The 16,408-nt window shown below is 37.7% G+C and overlaps 1 protein-coding gene across 2 annotated transcripts in view; it reads right to left on the bottom strand.

The window, feature by feature from the left end:
* Window positions 1-16,408, bottom strand: part of LOC124711315 (cation-independent mannose-6-phosphate receptor) — a 640,574-nt gene that overhangs the window by 271,572 nt on the left and 352,594 nt on the right. For both annotated transcript variants that reach the window (XM_047241343.1, XM_047241335.1), the window contains exons 19-20: window positions 14,350-14,527; window positions 9,681-9,754 (exon numbers count right to left, since the gene is read on the bottom strand). In XM_047241343.1, the coding sequence (XP_047097299.1) occupies window positions 9,681-9,754; window positions 14,350-14,527 (252 nt within the window). The remainder of the gene's footprint in view (window positions 1-9,680; window positions 9,755-14,349; window positions 14,528-16,408) is intronic.

Below are 16,408 nucleotides of genomic sequence, written 5' to 3'. Positions count from 1 at the left end.
GGAGAGGCGGTGAAGGAAGTGGTTGGTATCTTTGACATGGAAGGCTGGATTGTGTGAAAGTGGTTGGAGATGGTGTCAACAAGGGGCAAAATTCTTTCAGTGGGGTCACAATAATCAGTCTCAATTTTAAATGTGCCTACCTGCAACTTGCGTGTCATCTTTTCGGTAAGTTATGATCATCTTTTCCATACATCATGATATTCCAACCTGGAGTTTCTATTAGCTGATCATGTCTTGAATACTTATACAAGGTGACAGTTGTCACCAGATGATTTAATACAAGTATCTTTCAACTCAAACTATTGCAATCTACGTCTGCTTGAACCTGTTTACTGTTATCAAGCTTTTGTCTGCCTCTACAATTTTAATCCTCCCTCCTTCACTTCAGGTTGAGTTCCCAATCTACTCATTCAGGATGTGCAACACAGCTATTTTAACACACACACACACACACACACACACACACACACACACACACACACACACACACACACACAGATAGAGAGAGCGCACACTTTTGTAACACTTCTTTCCAGTGACTTGTATTCTTTAGTCTGTACTGCTTCCTAAGCCCCTTCGCATCTGGATAAAAAGGCATTCTGAAAATTGCACAGTCTAATACAGAAAGTAATTTATCTCGCACATCTGACAATCAAACAAAATGTACCAAATTTGGGAAGAAATGAAAGCATACAGGAGTTTGCTGGTAGTCGTGCATATTCTTTCCAGTGTGGAAATGAGAGGTGCCGTATCTTAATGGATTTATATTGAATATAAGATCCAGTCAATAATTATTATTTTAAAGTAAAAATTTTAACAAGCATTTCTTAGCAGTGAGCCATTTAAATCTTGATTCTGAAGACTTGGGCTACAGCCATCAGTTGTCATGATTTGGTTCACACATTCTACAATTCAACTCGTTTATTTGTTGTAGTATTATTAGAGGAACATTATCACTGTCATGGTTGTCAGTGTTTAATGTTTTGTTGATAGACACAGAGTAACAGGATAACTCTATTACAAACTACTGCACGCATATATGTTAAGATAGAAAAGGCAATGCATATCCCATGGTTGTCTTAGGGGAACCATTTGGCATTCACCTAAAGTGAAACATGGAAGAAAACATTAAAAACTATAGACTCACTCTTCTTTAATGTGAATTCTAAAACTTCTGTGCTGAACTTGGTTACATATTGTTTATGTTATGTGACGAACTGTTATCCTACACACTTGTAGCAGCTGAAGCACCAAACAGTAACTGATGTATGGAATAATTTCAAATTAAACTTTCATTCCCCACTCTCGCTACTGTATTCTAGCCAAACCTTTCCACAACAAATAAAAACTGAACTGATAAAGCATTATGAATTAATTCATACTTCCTTGCCTAATCATATCAGTAATACTAAAAGGAAACACAGCGTAGCAAAACCACATCACAGTGTCAATTATTACTTGCACCATTTAATATACAACATTACTCTAAAGTGGTGTAAATGTTGTCATTCCTGAAGTACCAACATTTATTGTTTCCTACTCTACAGAGGAGATATACTTTGAAGATGGGTCATCCTTTTTGACTGGTGATTACCTACATCCACATGTGTGGAATCTTTTCTCATCACATGCCTACTATGTCTGTCAGCAACGCTCTGTAGTTTGAAAGTCAGAAGGATGTGCATTTCCAACACCAAAATGAAGAAATTTAATTTGTTCATATTTTCTATCCTACCATTATGATGTGCAACAATGGTGATGTATGAGAATTTATTCCTCTTTTATATTATCAACAGATATTGTCTGAATTTTCTAATACTGAGAACTTAGGAGTGCTCTAGGTTTTACTTGGGAAGAAACTTGCAGTAGCCATGTCACATAAATTAGTCGTCATTGTTGACAATTGATTGCAACAGTAGTAACTGTCATCTTCTGGTCTTCAAAATGATTTTGCTATAAAAGTTTTCCATTGTGAGTTAGTATCTCATACCAAGTTGCCATCATTCTTGTTGTGGTCTTCAATGTGAAGACTGGTTTGATGCAGCTCTCCAGGCTACTCTATCCTGTAGAAGCCTCTTCATCTCAAGATTAACTACTGCAGCTTACGTCCTACTGAATCGGCTTACTGTACTCATCTCTTCGTCTCCTTTTACAATTTTTACCCCTGCCTCTCTCCCTCCAATATCAAACTGGTGATCCCTTGAGGTCTCACAATGTGTCTTATCAACCAATCCCATCTTCTAGACTGGTTGTGCCACAAATTCCTTTTTTTCCACAATTTATTTCAGTACCTCCTTATTAGTTACATGATCCAACCATCTAATCTTCAGCATTCTTCTGTAACACCACATTTCAAAGCTTATGTTCTCTTCTTGTCTAAACTATTTATCGTCGATGTTTCACTTATATACATGGCTGCACTCCACACAAATATTTTAAGAAAAGACTTTGTAACATTAAATTTAATGGTCATGGGTGACTGGAATTCGTCAGTAGGAAAAGGGAGAGAAGGAAACATAGTGGGTGAATATGGATTGGGGCTAAAAAATAGAAGAGGAAGCCGTCTGGTAGAATTTTGCACAGAGCATAACTTATTCATAGCTAACACATGGTTCAAGACTCATAAAAGAAGGTTGTATACATGGAAGAATCCTGGAGATACTAAAAGGAACCAGGTTTTAAATTGTAAGACATTTCCAGGGGCAGATGCGGACTCTGACCACAATCTATTGGTTATGAACTGTAGATAGAAACTGCAAAAAGGTGCTAATTTATGGAGATGGGACCTGGATAAACTGACTAAACCAGAGGTTGTACAGAGTTTCAGGGAGAGCATAAGGGAACAATTGACAGGAATGGCGGAAAGAAATACAGAAGAAGAAGAATGGGTAGCTTTGAGAGATGAAGTAGTGAAGGCAGCGGAGGATCAAGTAGGTAAAAAGACGAGGGCTAGTAGAAATCCTTGGGTAACAGAAGAAATATTGAATTTAATTGATGAAAGGAGAAAATATAAAAATGCAGTAAATGAAGCAGGCAAAAAGGAATACAAACGTCTCAAAAATGAGATCGACAGGAAGTGCAAAATGGCTAAGCAGGGATGGCTAGAGGACAAATATAAGGATGTAGAGGCTTATCTCACTAGGGGTAAGATAGATACTGCCTACAGGAAAATTAAAGAGAACTTTGGAGAAAAGAGAGCCACTTGTATGAATAACAAGAGCTCAGATGGAAACCCAGTTCTTAGCAAAGAAGGGAAAGCAGAAAGGTGGAAGGAGTATATAGAGGGTCTATACAAGGGCGATGTACTTGAGGACAATATTATGGAAATGGAAGAGAATGTAGATGAAGATGAAATGGGAGATATGATACTGCGTGAAGAGTTTGACAGAGCACTGAAAGACCTGAGTCGAAACAAGGCCCCGGGAGTAGACAACATTCCATTAGAACTACTGACGGCCTTGGGAGAGCCAGTCATGACAAAACTCTACCATCTGGTGAGCAAGATGTATGAGACAGGTGAAATACCCTCAGACTTCAAGAAGAATATAATAATTCCAATCCCAAAGAAAGCACGTGTTGACAGATGTGAAAATTACCGAACTATCAGTTTAATAAGTCACAGCTGCAAAATACTAATGCGAATTCTTTACAGACGAATGGAAAAACTGGTAGAAGCAAAACTCGGGGAAGATTAGTTTGGATTCCGTAGAAATGTTGGAACACGCGAGGCAATACTAACCTTACGACTTATCTTAGAAGAAAGATTAAGAAAAGGCAAACCTACGTTTCTAGCATTTGTAGACTTAGAGAAAGCTTTAGACAATGTTAACTGGAATACTCTCTTTCAAATTCTGAAGGTGGCAGGGGTAAAATACAGGGAGCGAAAGGCTATTTATAATTTATACAGAAACCAGATGGCAGTTATAAGAGTCGAGGGACATGAAAGGGAAGCAGTGGTTGGGAAGGGAGTAAGACAGGGTTGTAGCCTCTCCCCGATGTTATTCAATCTGTATATTGAGCAAGCAGTAAAGAAACAAAAGAAAAGTTCGGAGTAGGTATTAAAGTTCATGGAGAAGAAATAAAAACTTTGAGGTTCGCCGATGACATTGTAATTCTGTCAGAGACAGCAAAGGACTTGGAAGAGCAGTTGAACGGAATGGACAGTGTCTTGAAAGGAGGATATAAGATGAACATCAACAAAAGCAAAACGAGGATAATGGAATGCAGCCAAATTAAATCGGGTGATGCTGAGAGAATTAGATTAGGAAATGAGACACTTGAAGTAGTAAAGGAGTTTTGCTATTTAGGGAGTAAAATAACTGATGATGGTCGAAGTAGAGAGGATATAAAATGTAGACTGGCAATGGCAAGGAAAGCGTTTCTGAAGAAGAGAAATTTGTTAACATCGAGTATACATTTAAGTGTCAGGAAGTCGTTTCTGAAAGTATTTGTATGGAGTGTAGCCCTGTATAGAAGTGAAACATCGATGATAACTAGTTTGGACAAGAAGAGAATAGAAGCTTTCGAAATGTGGTGCTACAGAAGAATGCTGAAGATAAGGTAGGTAGATCACGTAACTAATGAGGAGGTATTGAATAGGATTGGAGAGAAGAGAAGTTTGTGGCACAACTTGACTAGAAGAAGGGATCGGTTGGTAGGACATGTTTTGAGGCATCAAGGGATCACAAATTTAGCATTGGAGGGCAGCGTGGAGGGTAAAAATCGTAGAGGGAGACCAAGAGATGAATACACTAAGCAGATTCAGAAGGATGTAGGTTGCAGTAGGTACTGGGAGATGACACAGGATAGAGTAGCATGGAGAGCTGCATCAAACCAGTCTCAGGACTGAAGACCACAACAACAACAACACTTAAGTCTACATTCATTGTTAATAAATTACTCTTTATTAGAAATGCTATTTTTTTTTTTTTTTGGTTGCCCATCTACATTTTATATCCTCTCTACTGAAGTAGAAAGGATAAGTTATTTTAATACCCAAATAACGAAACTCTATTACTTTTAGTATCTCGTCTCCTAATCTAATTCCCACATTCCACTATCATTGATGTTCATCTTATATCCTCCTTTCAAGACATCGTCCATTCCTTCGCTGTGTCTGACAGAATTGCAATGTCATCGGAAAACCTCAAAGTTTTTATTTCTTCTTTGTGAACTGAAATTTCTACTCCGAAGTTTTCTTTGGTTTACTTTGTTCAATGTGCAGATTGAGTAGTATCAGCAACAGGCTACAAAACTATCTCTATCCCTTCGCACCCAATGCTTCCCTTTCGTGCCCCTCCCCTCTTGTAACTGCCCTCTGGTTTCTGTGGAAATTGTATGTAGCTTTTTGCTGCCTATATTTTACCCCTAGTACCTTCATAATTTTGAAGACCGTATTCCGGTCAACCATGTCAAAAGCTATCTTGTAAGTATACAAATGCTATCAACGTATGTTTGCCTTTCCTCAACCCACTTTGTAAGGAGAATCATGGGGTGTATTCCCACATTTCTCCAGAATCCAAAATGATCTTCCCCAAGGTTGGCTTCTACCAGTTTTTTCATTCTTCTGTAAAGAATTTGTTTTAGTATTTTGCAAGCATGACTTATTAAACTGATAGTTCGATTATATTCACATCTGACAGCACCTGCTTTTTTTTGTAACAGGAATTATTGCACTCCTCTTGGTGTCTCATGGTATTTCAGCTGTCTCTTCCATCTCCCACACCAGATGGAAGATTTTTGTCATGGCTGACTATCCCAAGGCTAGCAGTAGTTCTGACAGAATGCCATCTAATTCCAGTGCCTTTTTTCGATGTAGGTCTTCCAGTACTCTATCAAATTCTTCTCACAGCACCATGTTTTCAATCTCACCTTCATCTGCATTCTCATCTATTTCTATAATATTGTCTTCAAGCTCATTTCTCTTGTACAGACCTTCTATATACCCCTTCCACCTTTCAGCTTTCCCTTTACAGCTTAGTACTACTTTCTCATCTCAGTTCTTGACAGTCATACATCCGCTTTTCTTTTCTTTTCTTGCCTCCTTAATTTTCCTGTATGTGGTATCTACCTTTCCCATAGAGAAATATGCTTCCAAATCCTTATGTTTGTCCTCTAGTTGTACCTGCCTGCCAACTCATTTTTTTAGATGTTTGTGTTTCCTTTTACCTGCTTCATTTGCTTAATTTTTATATTTTCTCGTCATCAAATAAATTCAGTATTTCCTGTGATATCCAAAGATTTCTACTAGGCCTTGTCTTTTTACCTGTTTTATCCTCTGCTGTTTTCACTATTTCATCTCTCAAAGCACCCATTCATCTTCTATTGTATTCCTTTTCCCTGTTCTAATCAATCATTGCCTAATGCTTCCTCTCAAATTCTTGCCAACCTCTGGTTCTTTCAGCTTATCCAGGTCCTTCCCCATTAATTTCCCACCTTTTTGCAGTTTATAAGCAAAACCATTTACAGTTACATAGCACCTTTTGCACACGGGTGTGTTGGCATATCTAGCAGCGACAGAGACTTGTTAATTCTTTAAATGCTTAGCTATTCATCAGTTTAAGTTTGTGCGACATGTTACATACATTATAGATCTACGTTAGCCAAAGTATACGTTGCAATTCTAGCAGGCAGTGCAACTCTAATACATAATGTGATGCAAGTATACAGTTGCACCGTATACTTTAGCTAAGGTGGGTCCATGATGTATGTGCCATATCATGCGAAAGTAACCATATGGACAAATGTGCATTTTATTGTATATCATACACTTTAAGAAGTAACTAGCCTCTGTGAGTGCTACATATGCAGACATGCCAATGTGCACGAAGTCTTTTTAACTGTAAATGGTTTTAATTTTGACAAACCTATTTTATCCACTATAATGACAAAATGGTGTGAGGACTAACTCACAATGGAATACGTTCTGCAACAAAAGATTTTTCAAGACCAGACTATGATAGTTACAACATTCAAAAGAGGTTACCAAAAATAAAGTCTTATTTATGCAATCTTGGCTGTTGCAACTTTTTAGCTGAACAGATTGTCCACCCCCCAGTAGCTGAATGGTCAGAGTGATGGATTGTAAATCCTCTGGGCCCGGGTTCGATTCCCAGCTGGGTCGGGGAATTTTCTCCGCCCAAGGACTGGGTTGTTGTGGTCTTCAGTCCTGAGACTGGTTTGATGCAGCTCTCCATGCTACTCTATCCTGTGTCATCTCCCAGTACCTACTGCAACCTACATCCTTCTGAATCTGCTTAGTGTATTCATCTCTTGGTCTCCCTCTACGATTTTTACCCTCCACGCTGCCCTCCAATGCTAAATTTGTGATCCCTTGATGCCTCAAAACATGTCCTACCAACCGATCCCTTCTTCTAGTCAAGTTGTGCCACAAACTTCTCTTCTCTCCAATCCTATTCAATACCTCCTCATTAGTTACGTGATCTACCTACCTTATCTTCAGCATTCTTCTGTAGCACCACATTTCGAAAGCTTCTATTCTCTTCTTGTCCAAACTAGTTATCATCGATGTTTCACTTCTATACAGGGCTACACTCCATACAAATACTTTCAGAAACGACTTCCTGACACTTAAATGTATACTCGATGTTAACAAATTTCTCTTCTTCAGAAACGCTTTCCTTGCCATTGCCAGTCTACATTTTATATCCTCTCTACTTCGACCATCATCAGTTATTTTACTCCCTAAATAGCAAAACTCCTTTACTACTTCAAGTGTCTCATTTCCTAATCTAATTCTCTCAGCATCACCCGATTTAATTTGGCTACATTCCATTATCCTCGTTTTGCTTTTGTTGATGTTCATCTTATATCCTCCTTTCAAGACACTGTCCATTCCGTTCAACTGCTCTTCCAAGTCCTTTGCTGTCTCTGACAGAATTACAATGTCATCGGCGAACCTCAAAGTTTTTATTTCTTCTCCATGAACTTTAATACCTACTCCGAACTTTTCTTTTGTTTCTTTACTGCTTGCTCAATATACAGATTGAATAACATCGGGGAGAGGCTACAACCCTGTCTTACTCCCTTCCCAACCACTGCTTCCCTTTCATGTCCCTCGACTCTTATAACTGCCATCTGGTTTCTGTACAAATTGTAAATAGCCTTTCGCTCCCTGTATTTTACCCCTGCCACCTTTAGAATTTGAAAGAGAGTATTCCAGTCAACATTGTCAAAAGCTTTCTCTAAGTCTAAGGACTGGGTGTTGTGCTGTAATCATCATCCTCCTCATCAACTGCAGGTTGCCAAAATGGCGTCAAATTGAAAGATAGGCACCTGGTGAACGGTCTACCCGACAAGGGGCCCTAGGCATACGATTAAAGAAATAAATCTGAACAGATATTGTGTTTGCATAAAGTTATACCCAACATTTGACAGTGATTGGAGAGGAAGAAAATAATAGTAGTTTAAATGTGCAGACAAAGTTCACAGATTTTTCATTTTGAATCTCTAGAAATTGTAGAAACTGTTTTTCTGCACATCAGTAAGTTTTAAATGCACCAATCATTCATGGTTAATATGTGAAATTACAGCATCAGCTCAAGTTCAGCAAAGTTGATTCTTTTCCACAAGTATTTTAAACACACTTATGCAACTGGTCCTCACTCAAATCAAAAAGCTATGATCAAAATTACTTAAAAGCTTTTGCAGATGGACTGGTAACAAGATACTGAAATATTTTGTATATAAATTTATGCTCTTCTCGAACCGCTTAAAAACATTGAGACAGTAAAATTTCTTCACTTCTGAATCTGAATCTTCGCTACTGAATAGGGAAAGGAAAAAGGGCTTTGTTGGGTGTAATTTGCAGTCAATTCTGCTACTAGGTCAGCATTCTTCAACATTTCAAGCTTCATAAATCCTTTGGTTTTTCTCTCTTCTGTCAATAAACAGCAAGTGTTTGCATGTTAAATTAAAACCCCCAACTCCGCTGCATTGGTATGGACATGACACTGATGATCAATCAGTAGCAAACTGGCCTGACAGACTAGGAGCCCAAGGGCAACAATAACGGCTCCTCAGATTGGTGAGTGTGCTGGTAGAAAACTGACAAATATTATAATAATTCAATGTTCTGCTTTGCATTCCTTTACTTAATAACTCACAACACAATAACTACAACGTGTAATGAAATGACTCTATACATTTGTTGCAGTCATGTTACAGTTGAATTTTCTGTAGTCTTCCAGAATTCCCTGAGAATTCAAGGTTTCCCACGCAAACTACCTACGGCTTTAGTACTATGATGTAATATGGGCAGATGATGGTCAAAACATTATTTGCGTATCACAACTACCTCTATTTCAAACAAGCAGAAGAAAGGAATGATGGTACTATTCTTTCAAAGGTCAAAAATCATTATGTGGAAAAATGTCATGTCTAATTTGTTGGAATTCTACTGGAACATTTTTGTTTGCCAATTAGTTTGTCCATTTTTCTACTGTTTTCCATTCCATATGTTTGGAAACAGATAGAACCTTGCATAAAATCTCAAGCCAAAGCATGCACATATTACAGAAGTATAGCATTCTCTGTAACCATAATATACCTACCAATTCCATATTCTTTTTACTGAATTACCAAGAAAGCTCACCACCTACCTTGCAGGTGAAACAACAGCAACTAATTAAAGAGTAACAGTAATGGCAGGTTTTACTTACACTCATTATATACGGGTCTCTCGCAGTCGCAGCATCACTGCACATAATTTGTATGTGAGCACTCGAGTTTTTACCTACCAAGAAACAAGAAAAGATATGTTTCCTTGGAGTAAAAGAAAGAACTGAGTGGAAAAACTGAGTTTTTTGCCATATAAATTAATTTCACAAGTGTAGGTCTCTTAAAATAATCCATACCTATTGCGTACACCATTATATTATACTAGTGAGCAGCGAAACTGGCAGCTGGAGGGCAAGTATAGAAGGTACTCCCTTCCACCTTTTCTGTATGTTTTCCCCTCCTCATCTCGCCCTACACCTCAGTCGTCGCAGGTTGGAAGCCTTTGGTCTGCACTAGTCATGTGGAATGTGGTGAACTATTGCAAAGCCATGCTTGCAGCAGCAAGATGAAGCACAGTGTTGTCACACTGAACCTACTAACAATAAGCATTCATTCAGTAGTTGCTTCCTACAATGCTATCTGTGTGGCACATGGGGCAGAAATGAAACTAAGATTACAGTGTGTGCTTAGAGTTATGGACTAAGCTGCACTAGGCCAAAGGCTTCTCACTGGCACTTACCAATGAGGGGGAAATGAGGAGGTAGGAGAATTGACCTATCTTGTCCTAGCTACCATTTTGTTGTTCACTAGTACAATGAAGTATGTTGGTAACAGATTGCTGTTATCACTCGCCTGTAGAGACTATCACATGCACTTTTAAGCCTTAGAAATAATTATTGTTTATGGTATGTTTACTGATGAGGTTCAATACAGTCTTATTGCAAGACTAAAGATCATTCGTTAAATGAATTGAAATCAATAATTACCAAAATATTGAGTTGTGGTCCTGATGGGTAATTAACATCCTGTTGAAAATAGGAGGGTTTTACAGAACATGAACTATACTTTTACATACTCTCCAGATTTTCTGTGATATTGTCCCACTGTGGGACAATACTTGAACCATATTCCCTTATCTGTATCTATTCCCTTACTGTAGCCCTACTATTTCTGGGAGGGCATGAAAAAGTGATATCACATTCGTGTAAAAGTCAACATTTCCAGTAGGGCAATCAAGTGCCTCATATCCTAAGCCTTAAGAAGTTTTTCTGCTATGTTGGAAGTATAACATTGGACACTGTGAGAAAACAAAACGCATTCCTTTGTTCAGAATCCAAGACACCTTTTATTGGAGATTGTGTGTGTGACAGTATGGTGCTATGCTTATACTTTGTCCCCTGGAGTGAATTCTAACAGTAGGTACCATCAGTTATTTGTCAGGCGCCTGCTCAATAAATTCACCTGGTTGTCTCAATCAAATATTTCATAAAACCTTCCTTATTATGAGCAATTATATAATTTGACTATGTCATGGAATGTTGCCCAATCTCCTTATTTAAGCATAAACCACTTCCAGCTCTACTGTTCCTGATATAGATCAATTGCTACAGTCTGTCCGACAATGAATATCAGATGGCCTGGTACCCTCTGTACAAAGTAAATACATAGTGTCCCAACTTCTCCCTTGTGGCCCTTGCCAAAAAAAAAAAGACATTTGTTCCGCTATTATACTTCACTGCACACACTGACAGCAGGCAAAAAGGAAGGAGCTACACTTTTTGTAAAGATAGTGAATACATTTATGTGTAGCATCTTCTATAAATTACCTTAACATCTATTAATGCAAACATATCTTGCAGTGTATTCCTTGAGCCTTTCTTACCAATTTCATTTTAAATTTGACATCAAATTTGTACTCTCACTCCCTGCACCATAATGCTATCTCCCAGACTCCCACCAGAAGAGCAATTTTGATTTTCCCAAATTTAATGGAACACACACACATTTGTGGGGTCAGTTTGAAAATGGAGATATCTTTAGACTGAATTGCCTCTATAGTCCACTGATCACTGCCAATTAAACTATTCAGTTCAATAATATACATATCAATGCATATTAATTTACTGTACCGTACCCTCTGATGATTCAGTTACCTAGTCTTGTGGTCCTACTGAACTTTGTTTCTTTGGAGCACAGTTCCAAAGATATTTTACTTAGTTATTGCTTAAGACCACAAGCATGTGAAATTGTCACAAAAAATGAGGCTAACAATCTCAATATTGATGACATTTACTACAGAAATTATTTCTCTTAAATGTAAGCACTAAATGACGTCATATGTAGGCTGTTTGTACATATGTTTTGGCACTGAACAAGAAGGACGTCTGAGCCAGAAGATGAACACTGTACTCAATGTGGCAACATCTGAAAGTTATATGCCAATGTAGGTAAGTGCTCTCTGGTATTAGTAATGACATCTGAGAAGAAGACATTCTTTTATATAGTGGAGTAATATATGAAATAAAGATCATTAACTGAATTTCTGTAGCATGTCTAAATACAATTTAGAAAAGTGCTAAAACTGAGAATTAAATTATTTATTACTGTTATCATGAGCATGGTAATATGAATATTAGTGCTTTCAACTGACAGGGGGGGGGGGGGGGGGGCAAATGGGAATCCAATAGAACATTAAAACACGTATTATAGTCCAGTCTACAGGGAATGGCTAACATGATATGTACCCCTGTGTATTAACTGTATTAAAAAAAAATCTATTGTGTCGCCCATCCTCCTGTGTTGAAGACTGCCAACTAGCAGGTGAGAATGTACACACATCACACTCTTTCTATCAGTGACAGCTGTAAGATACTGTGGTGTTGAAATTTCATTTATGTCTATTGTTGCATGAGCTTCAGTAATGAAAACTATCATTCTTACTGTTATTGGGAGAATTACCATGTCAACTGTAATGATACTATACATCGAACATGAAGAACACTCCAGAAAAACACATCATTTGTTCAAAATTGAAGCTGCTAACTAATGGAGATAATAGCATTTTGAAGCAGATTGCAGACAGCAAGCACACCAGTCAACATCTGAGATAAATAAATATCTACAATGCATGATGAAAACTATCTGGTATGAAACGAATGTTGCAAACATTCACAATAACATGGTTGTTTCAGAACCGCTGATTACACCATGCAATACTTTGAAATAGTGAAATTAGTGTTGTCAGCACACAAATTATACAACTACAAAAGGAAACTGTCATCTGACTGTCTTAATTTCTTCATGATACATGAACATATTTACATTTGGTGTAAGCTAGCTGAAGCCTATCATTTGGACTGTATCATCTGTCCTTCAGTGAAGCACAATGAGGGTTCATGTGGTGCCATGAGGCATGTTGTCATACTGTGGTCTTGGTCCACTTGTCATCCTGCATGGGTAAGCTACAATGCAAGATTAAGCAAATGTTTGAGCTTAAAATTCTCACTTTATGCTGCTAACCATGTTCTCAGGTGAACACCCTGGGCTCAAGAAGACAATTTTGCTCCCATGACAGTTCTGGATTTGCTGCAGACAGGTTTAATAAACACAATGATGAAGAATAACACCATGTCTGCCCCCTCAGTTCCCTGTTCTGAATACAACTGAACCCCCGTGGAGTGTTTAGGAGCCCAAGCAGTGCAACTGGTTTCCTCCTGAAAGAGCACTTTGTTAAGTAACCTTTGGCCATGAGGAGTGGGTATGTGATCCTTTGATTGATCTGCACTTGGTCACCTGGAATATCACATGTAGCCACAACCACCACCACTGTGTAACTTCACACTTCTTTGTATAAGAATCATTTCCAGTTGTTTGTGTTTAGCCTTTTATGAAAGGCATTTTGTACACAATTTATTTTGCTTTTAATCCAACACTGTTGCTGGACATTGTTATTCATCAAGATACACTTTCCTGTATGCTTTTTATAAGCTGGTATTTCCCATCAATTTAATATCACTGCAGCTACAAGTTTTCTTCCTTCATGTTACTAGTAACATTTTTCTCACTTTGAATCTATATCCCATATTTGAGCTTTCAACTGACTGCTCAGTCCCAACCACAGTAGGTCATGTATGTAACATGTTATTTTGCTTCTTCCTTATGCTGCTCTTCAATGGGGCAACAGGATGCAGCTGTGAATACTCTTTTTTTTTCTCATGTCACTTGCATCTTATTAGAACTCAACCCATTAAGCTAGAATTCTACCCAATTTTGGGAGGACGGCATTTCAAAACTATTCTGGTATTTCCCTGAGGTTATACTAAAACCTGAGCCATGTTGACAAAATGCAGACTTGGACCTCGTGCTATCAAAAGAAAAACCTAATGTCTTGAGCACTGCGCTAACCTGCTCAGTTGACAATACAATAACTCAACCACATATGTGTTTTTAACTTGCTTCCTTCCGACATTATCTAACTGTCCTCATCCCTCATCCCTCAATAGCAGCAAAACCCTATACTAAAGACTGCTGTACTGTCTACCTCCAATATGAATTCATAAATGAAAGAAAAAAACCACCAAAAAGAGCTAAATTTATGTTTTAGATCACTCAATTAATACCAGCAACTATTTGTTTTATTCAACAATACCTACCAATTCTCCTCTAATTTTTGAGCTTTATGACCATGGTTAAAATTAGCTAGGGAATAATTTTATTGTTTTATTTAATATGCAGGCAATAAATCCAAAAATTTCACAATTTTACTTACCTGATCATATTAATGGAATAAATTAATTATAAGAAGCAAAATAACAATAAAATGCTTCTCACCTTGAGCACCTTGACAAGCATTTCCTGTGATGTATATGTGTAGAGAATTACTAGAGTCATCATACTGCAGTGTTGTTTCATTTCCAAGTGACTCCCATGTTTTGTTAATTTGTCTACAGACGATTCCATTACAAACGCTTTCAACAGTACACAACCGCATTATGTAAGATGATGTAATCTGGAAGTCAAAATTTGAAATGTGAAACTAACACTATGTCTGCAACCTACAACAATTAAAACACAAATGAGAGCACGGAAAATGATTCAAGATTACTTAGATTAAAGCATTATACTCCCATTACCAGAAAAGTTCCAGAACAGGTTTCTTATTTTTGAGTTTGCAATACTAAAAAGGAATTAATGTTGTTTTTATGTTACTTCATATGTGTGCATGCTCAAAACAACCTTGGCCATGTGCAAACTCACTAGGTAGTTGGGCCGTGCTTACCAACATGCTGTTTGGATTCTTGGTGCATTAGTTACAGTGACACAACAGATGCAGATTGCAAGCAAAGAGTGAATATTAAGTTCTGCATTAAGCTTTTGAAAACCCCTTCTGAAATATGGAAAATAATTAAGCACTTTCAAGAAGTCGTGCTTTCAAGTGGCACAATAGGTTTCATGAAGGCAGAGATTCTGTGCAAGATGATCCCAAAGCTGGTCACCTGTCTACAGAATATAACACAAACGTAGAGCGTGTAAAACAGTTATTGCAAGAAGATCATCACATAGCTGTGCGTGCAATATCAGAACAACTTAATTTGAATCGTGATGTGTGTCATAAGATTTTACAGGAAAATTTAGGGAAATGGAAACTTAATGCAAAACTTGTCCCTCACACACTAACAGGCGAACACAATGAGAAAATTACTTTTGGATACATTGTGGGAGTGAACAGTGATCAAAGTGTTACAAATATTTATTATCAAAAACAGTCTTGATCACAATTTACCTTTATGGTGATCTGTTTCCATCACTACTGTGGTCATCTACAGACCTACAAGTTGTACACAAAGCTTTAATTAGAGGGCTACATACATTTAAGAAAATACATCAACTTATAAAGCTATAAAACGATGAATTACCAATGAGTAAGGACCTCCTTCTGCTGGAGAAACCAGTGCACATCTTCCTATATATAATGGAGGCTCCGTCCACTTCTGATGGAATGACGTCATTACTAACCAATGGGTTATAGGTCGAATAACAATGTAAAATTTCTTAGTTAAAAGGACATTGTCAAGCAGGCTGCTGCCACATCTTTGGAATGGCGTCCAACTTCACCATGGCAACCAGTGGTTCCAAATGGTTCACTAACAGGTCTTGAGAGGGCAACCCATGTACTGTCAAAACAAAATTCATTTATCCTACATGTTTAAATATTTTTAATGCTTTTTAATTGACAATAGCTATTAAATAAGCTAAGTTTAGTGTGTGTTTATTTTCCTTTCTTGACAATGTTCTTTTAACTAAGAAATTTTACACCGTTATTCAATCTTAACCCATTGGTTAGTTTGACATCATTCCATCAGAAGTAGGCAGAGCCGCCATTACATACAGTAAGATGTGCATTGGTTTCTCCAGTAGCAATTCTCCAGCAGAAGGAGGTCCATACTCATTGGTAATTCATCGTCTTATAGCTTTATAACGTTATGTTTTTTCTTTAATGTGTGCAGCCCTCTAATTAAAGCTTGTATACGACTTGTAGGTCTGAAGATGACCACAGTAGTGGTTGAAACCGGTCACCGTAGTAAATAAATTGTGATTAAGACTGTTTTTGATACTAAATATTAATAAATACTAAGAGGAAAGATGAAGAATTTCTTCTGAACTACTGGAAAGAGCCAGACATGATCCCAAATTTATGTCAAAGATTATTGCTGGCAATGAAAGTTGGTGCTTCCAGCATGACCCTCACATGAAGCATTAAAGTGCTGCATGGTGGAGTCCTGGATCACTCGCCTAAAAATCAAATGACAACATTCGACAACAAAGACAATGCTGATTGCATTCTTTGATGGTAAAGCATCGTTCATTATGAGTCTGTTCCTCCATGTCA

Source organism: Schistocerca piceifrons, chromosome 1, assembly GCF_021461385.2.
Source record: "Schistocerca piceifrons isolate TAMUIC-IGC-003096 chromosome 1, iqSchPice1.1, whole genome shotgun sequence".
Classification (NCBI taxonomy): domain Eukaryota; kingdom Metazoa; phylum Arthropoda; class Insecta; order Orthoptera; family Acrididae; genus Schistocerca; species Schistocerca piceifrons.
The sequence above is the reverse complement of the archived record's forward strand: the minus strand, read 5'-3'. Positions and strand labels throughout refer to the sequence as shown.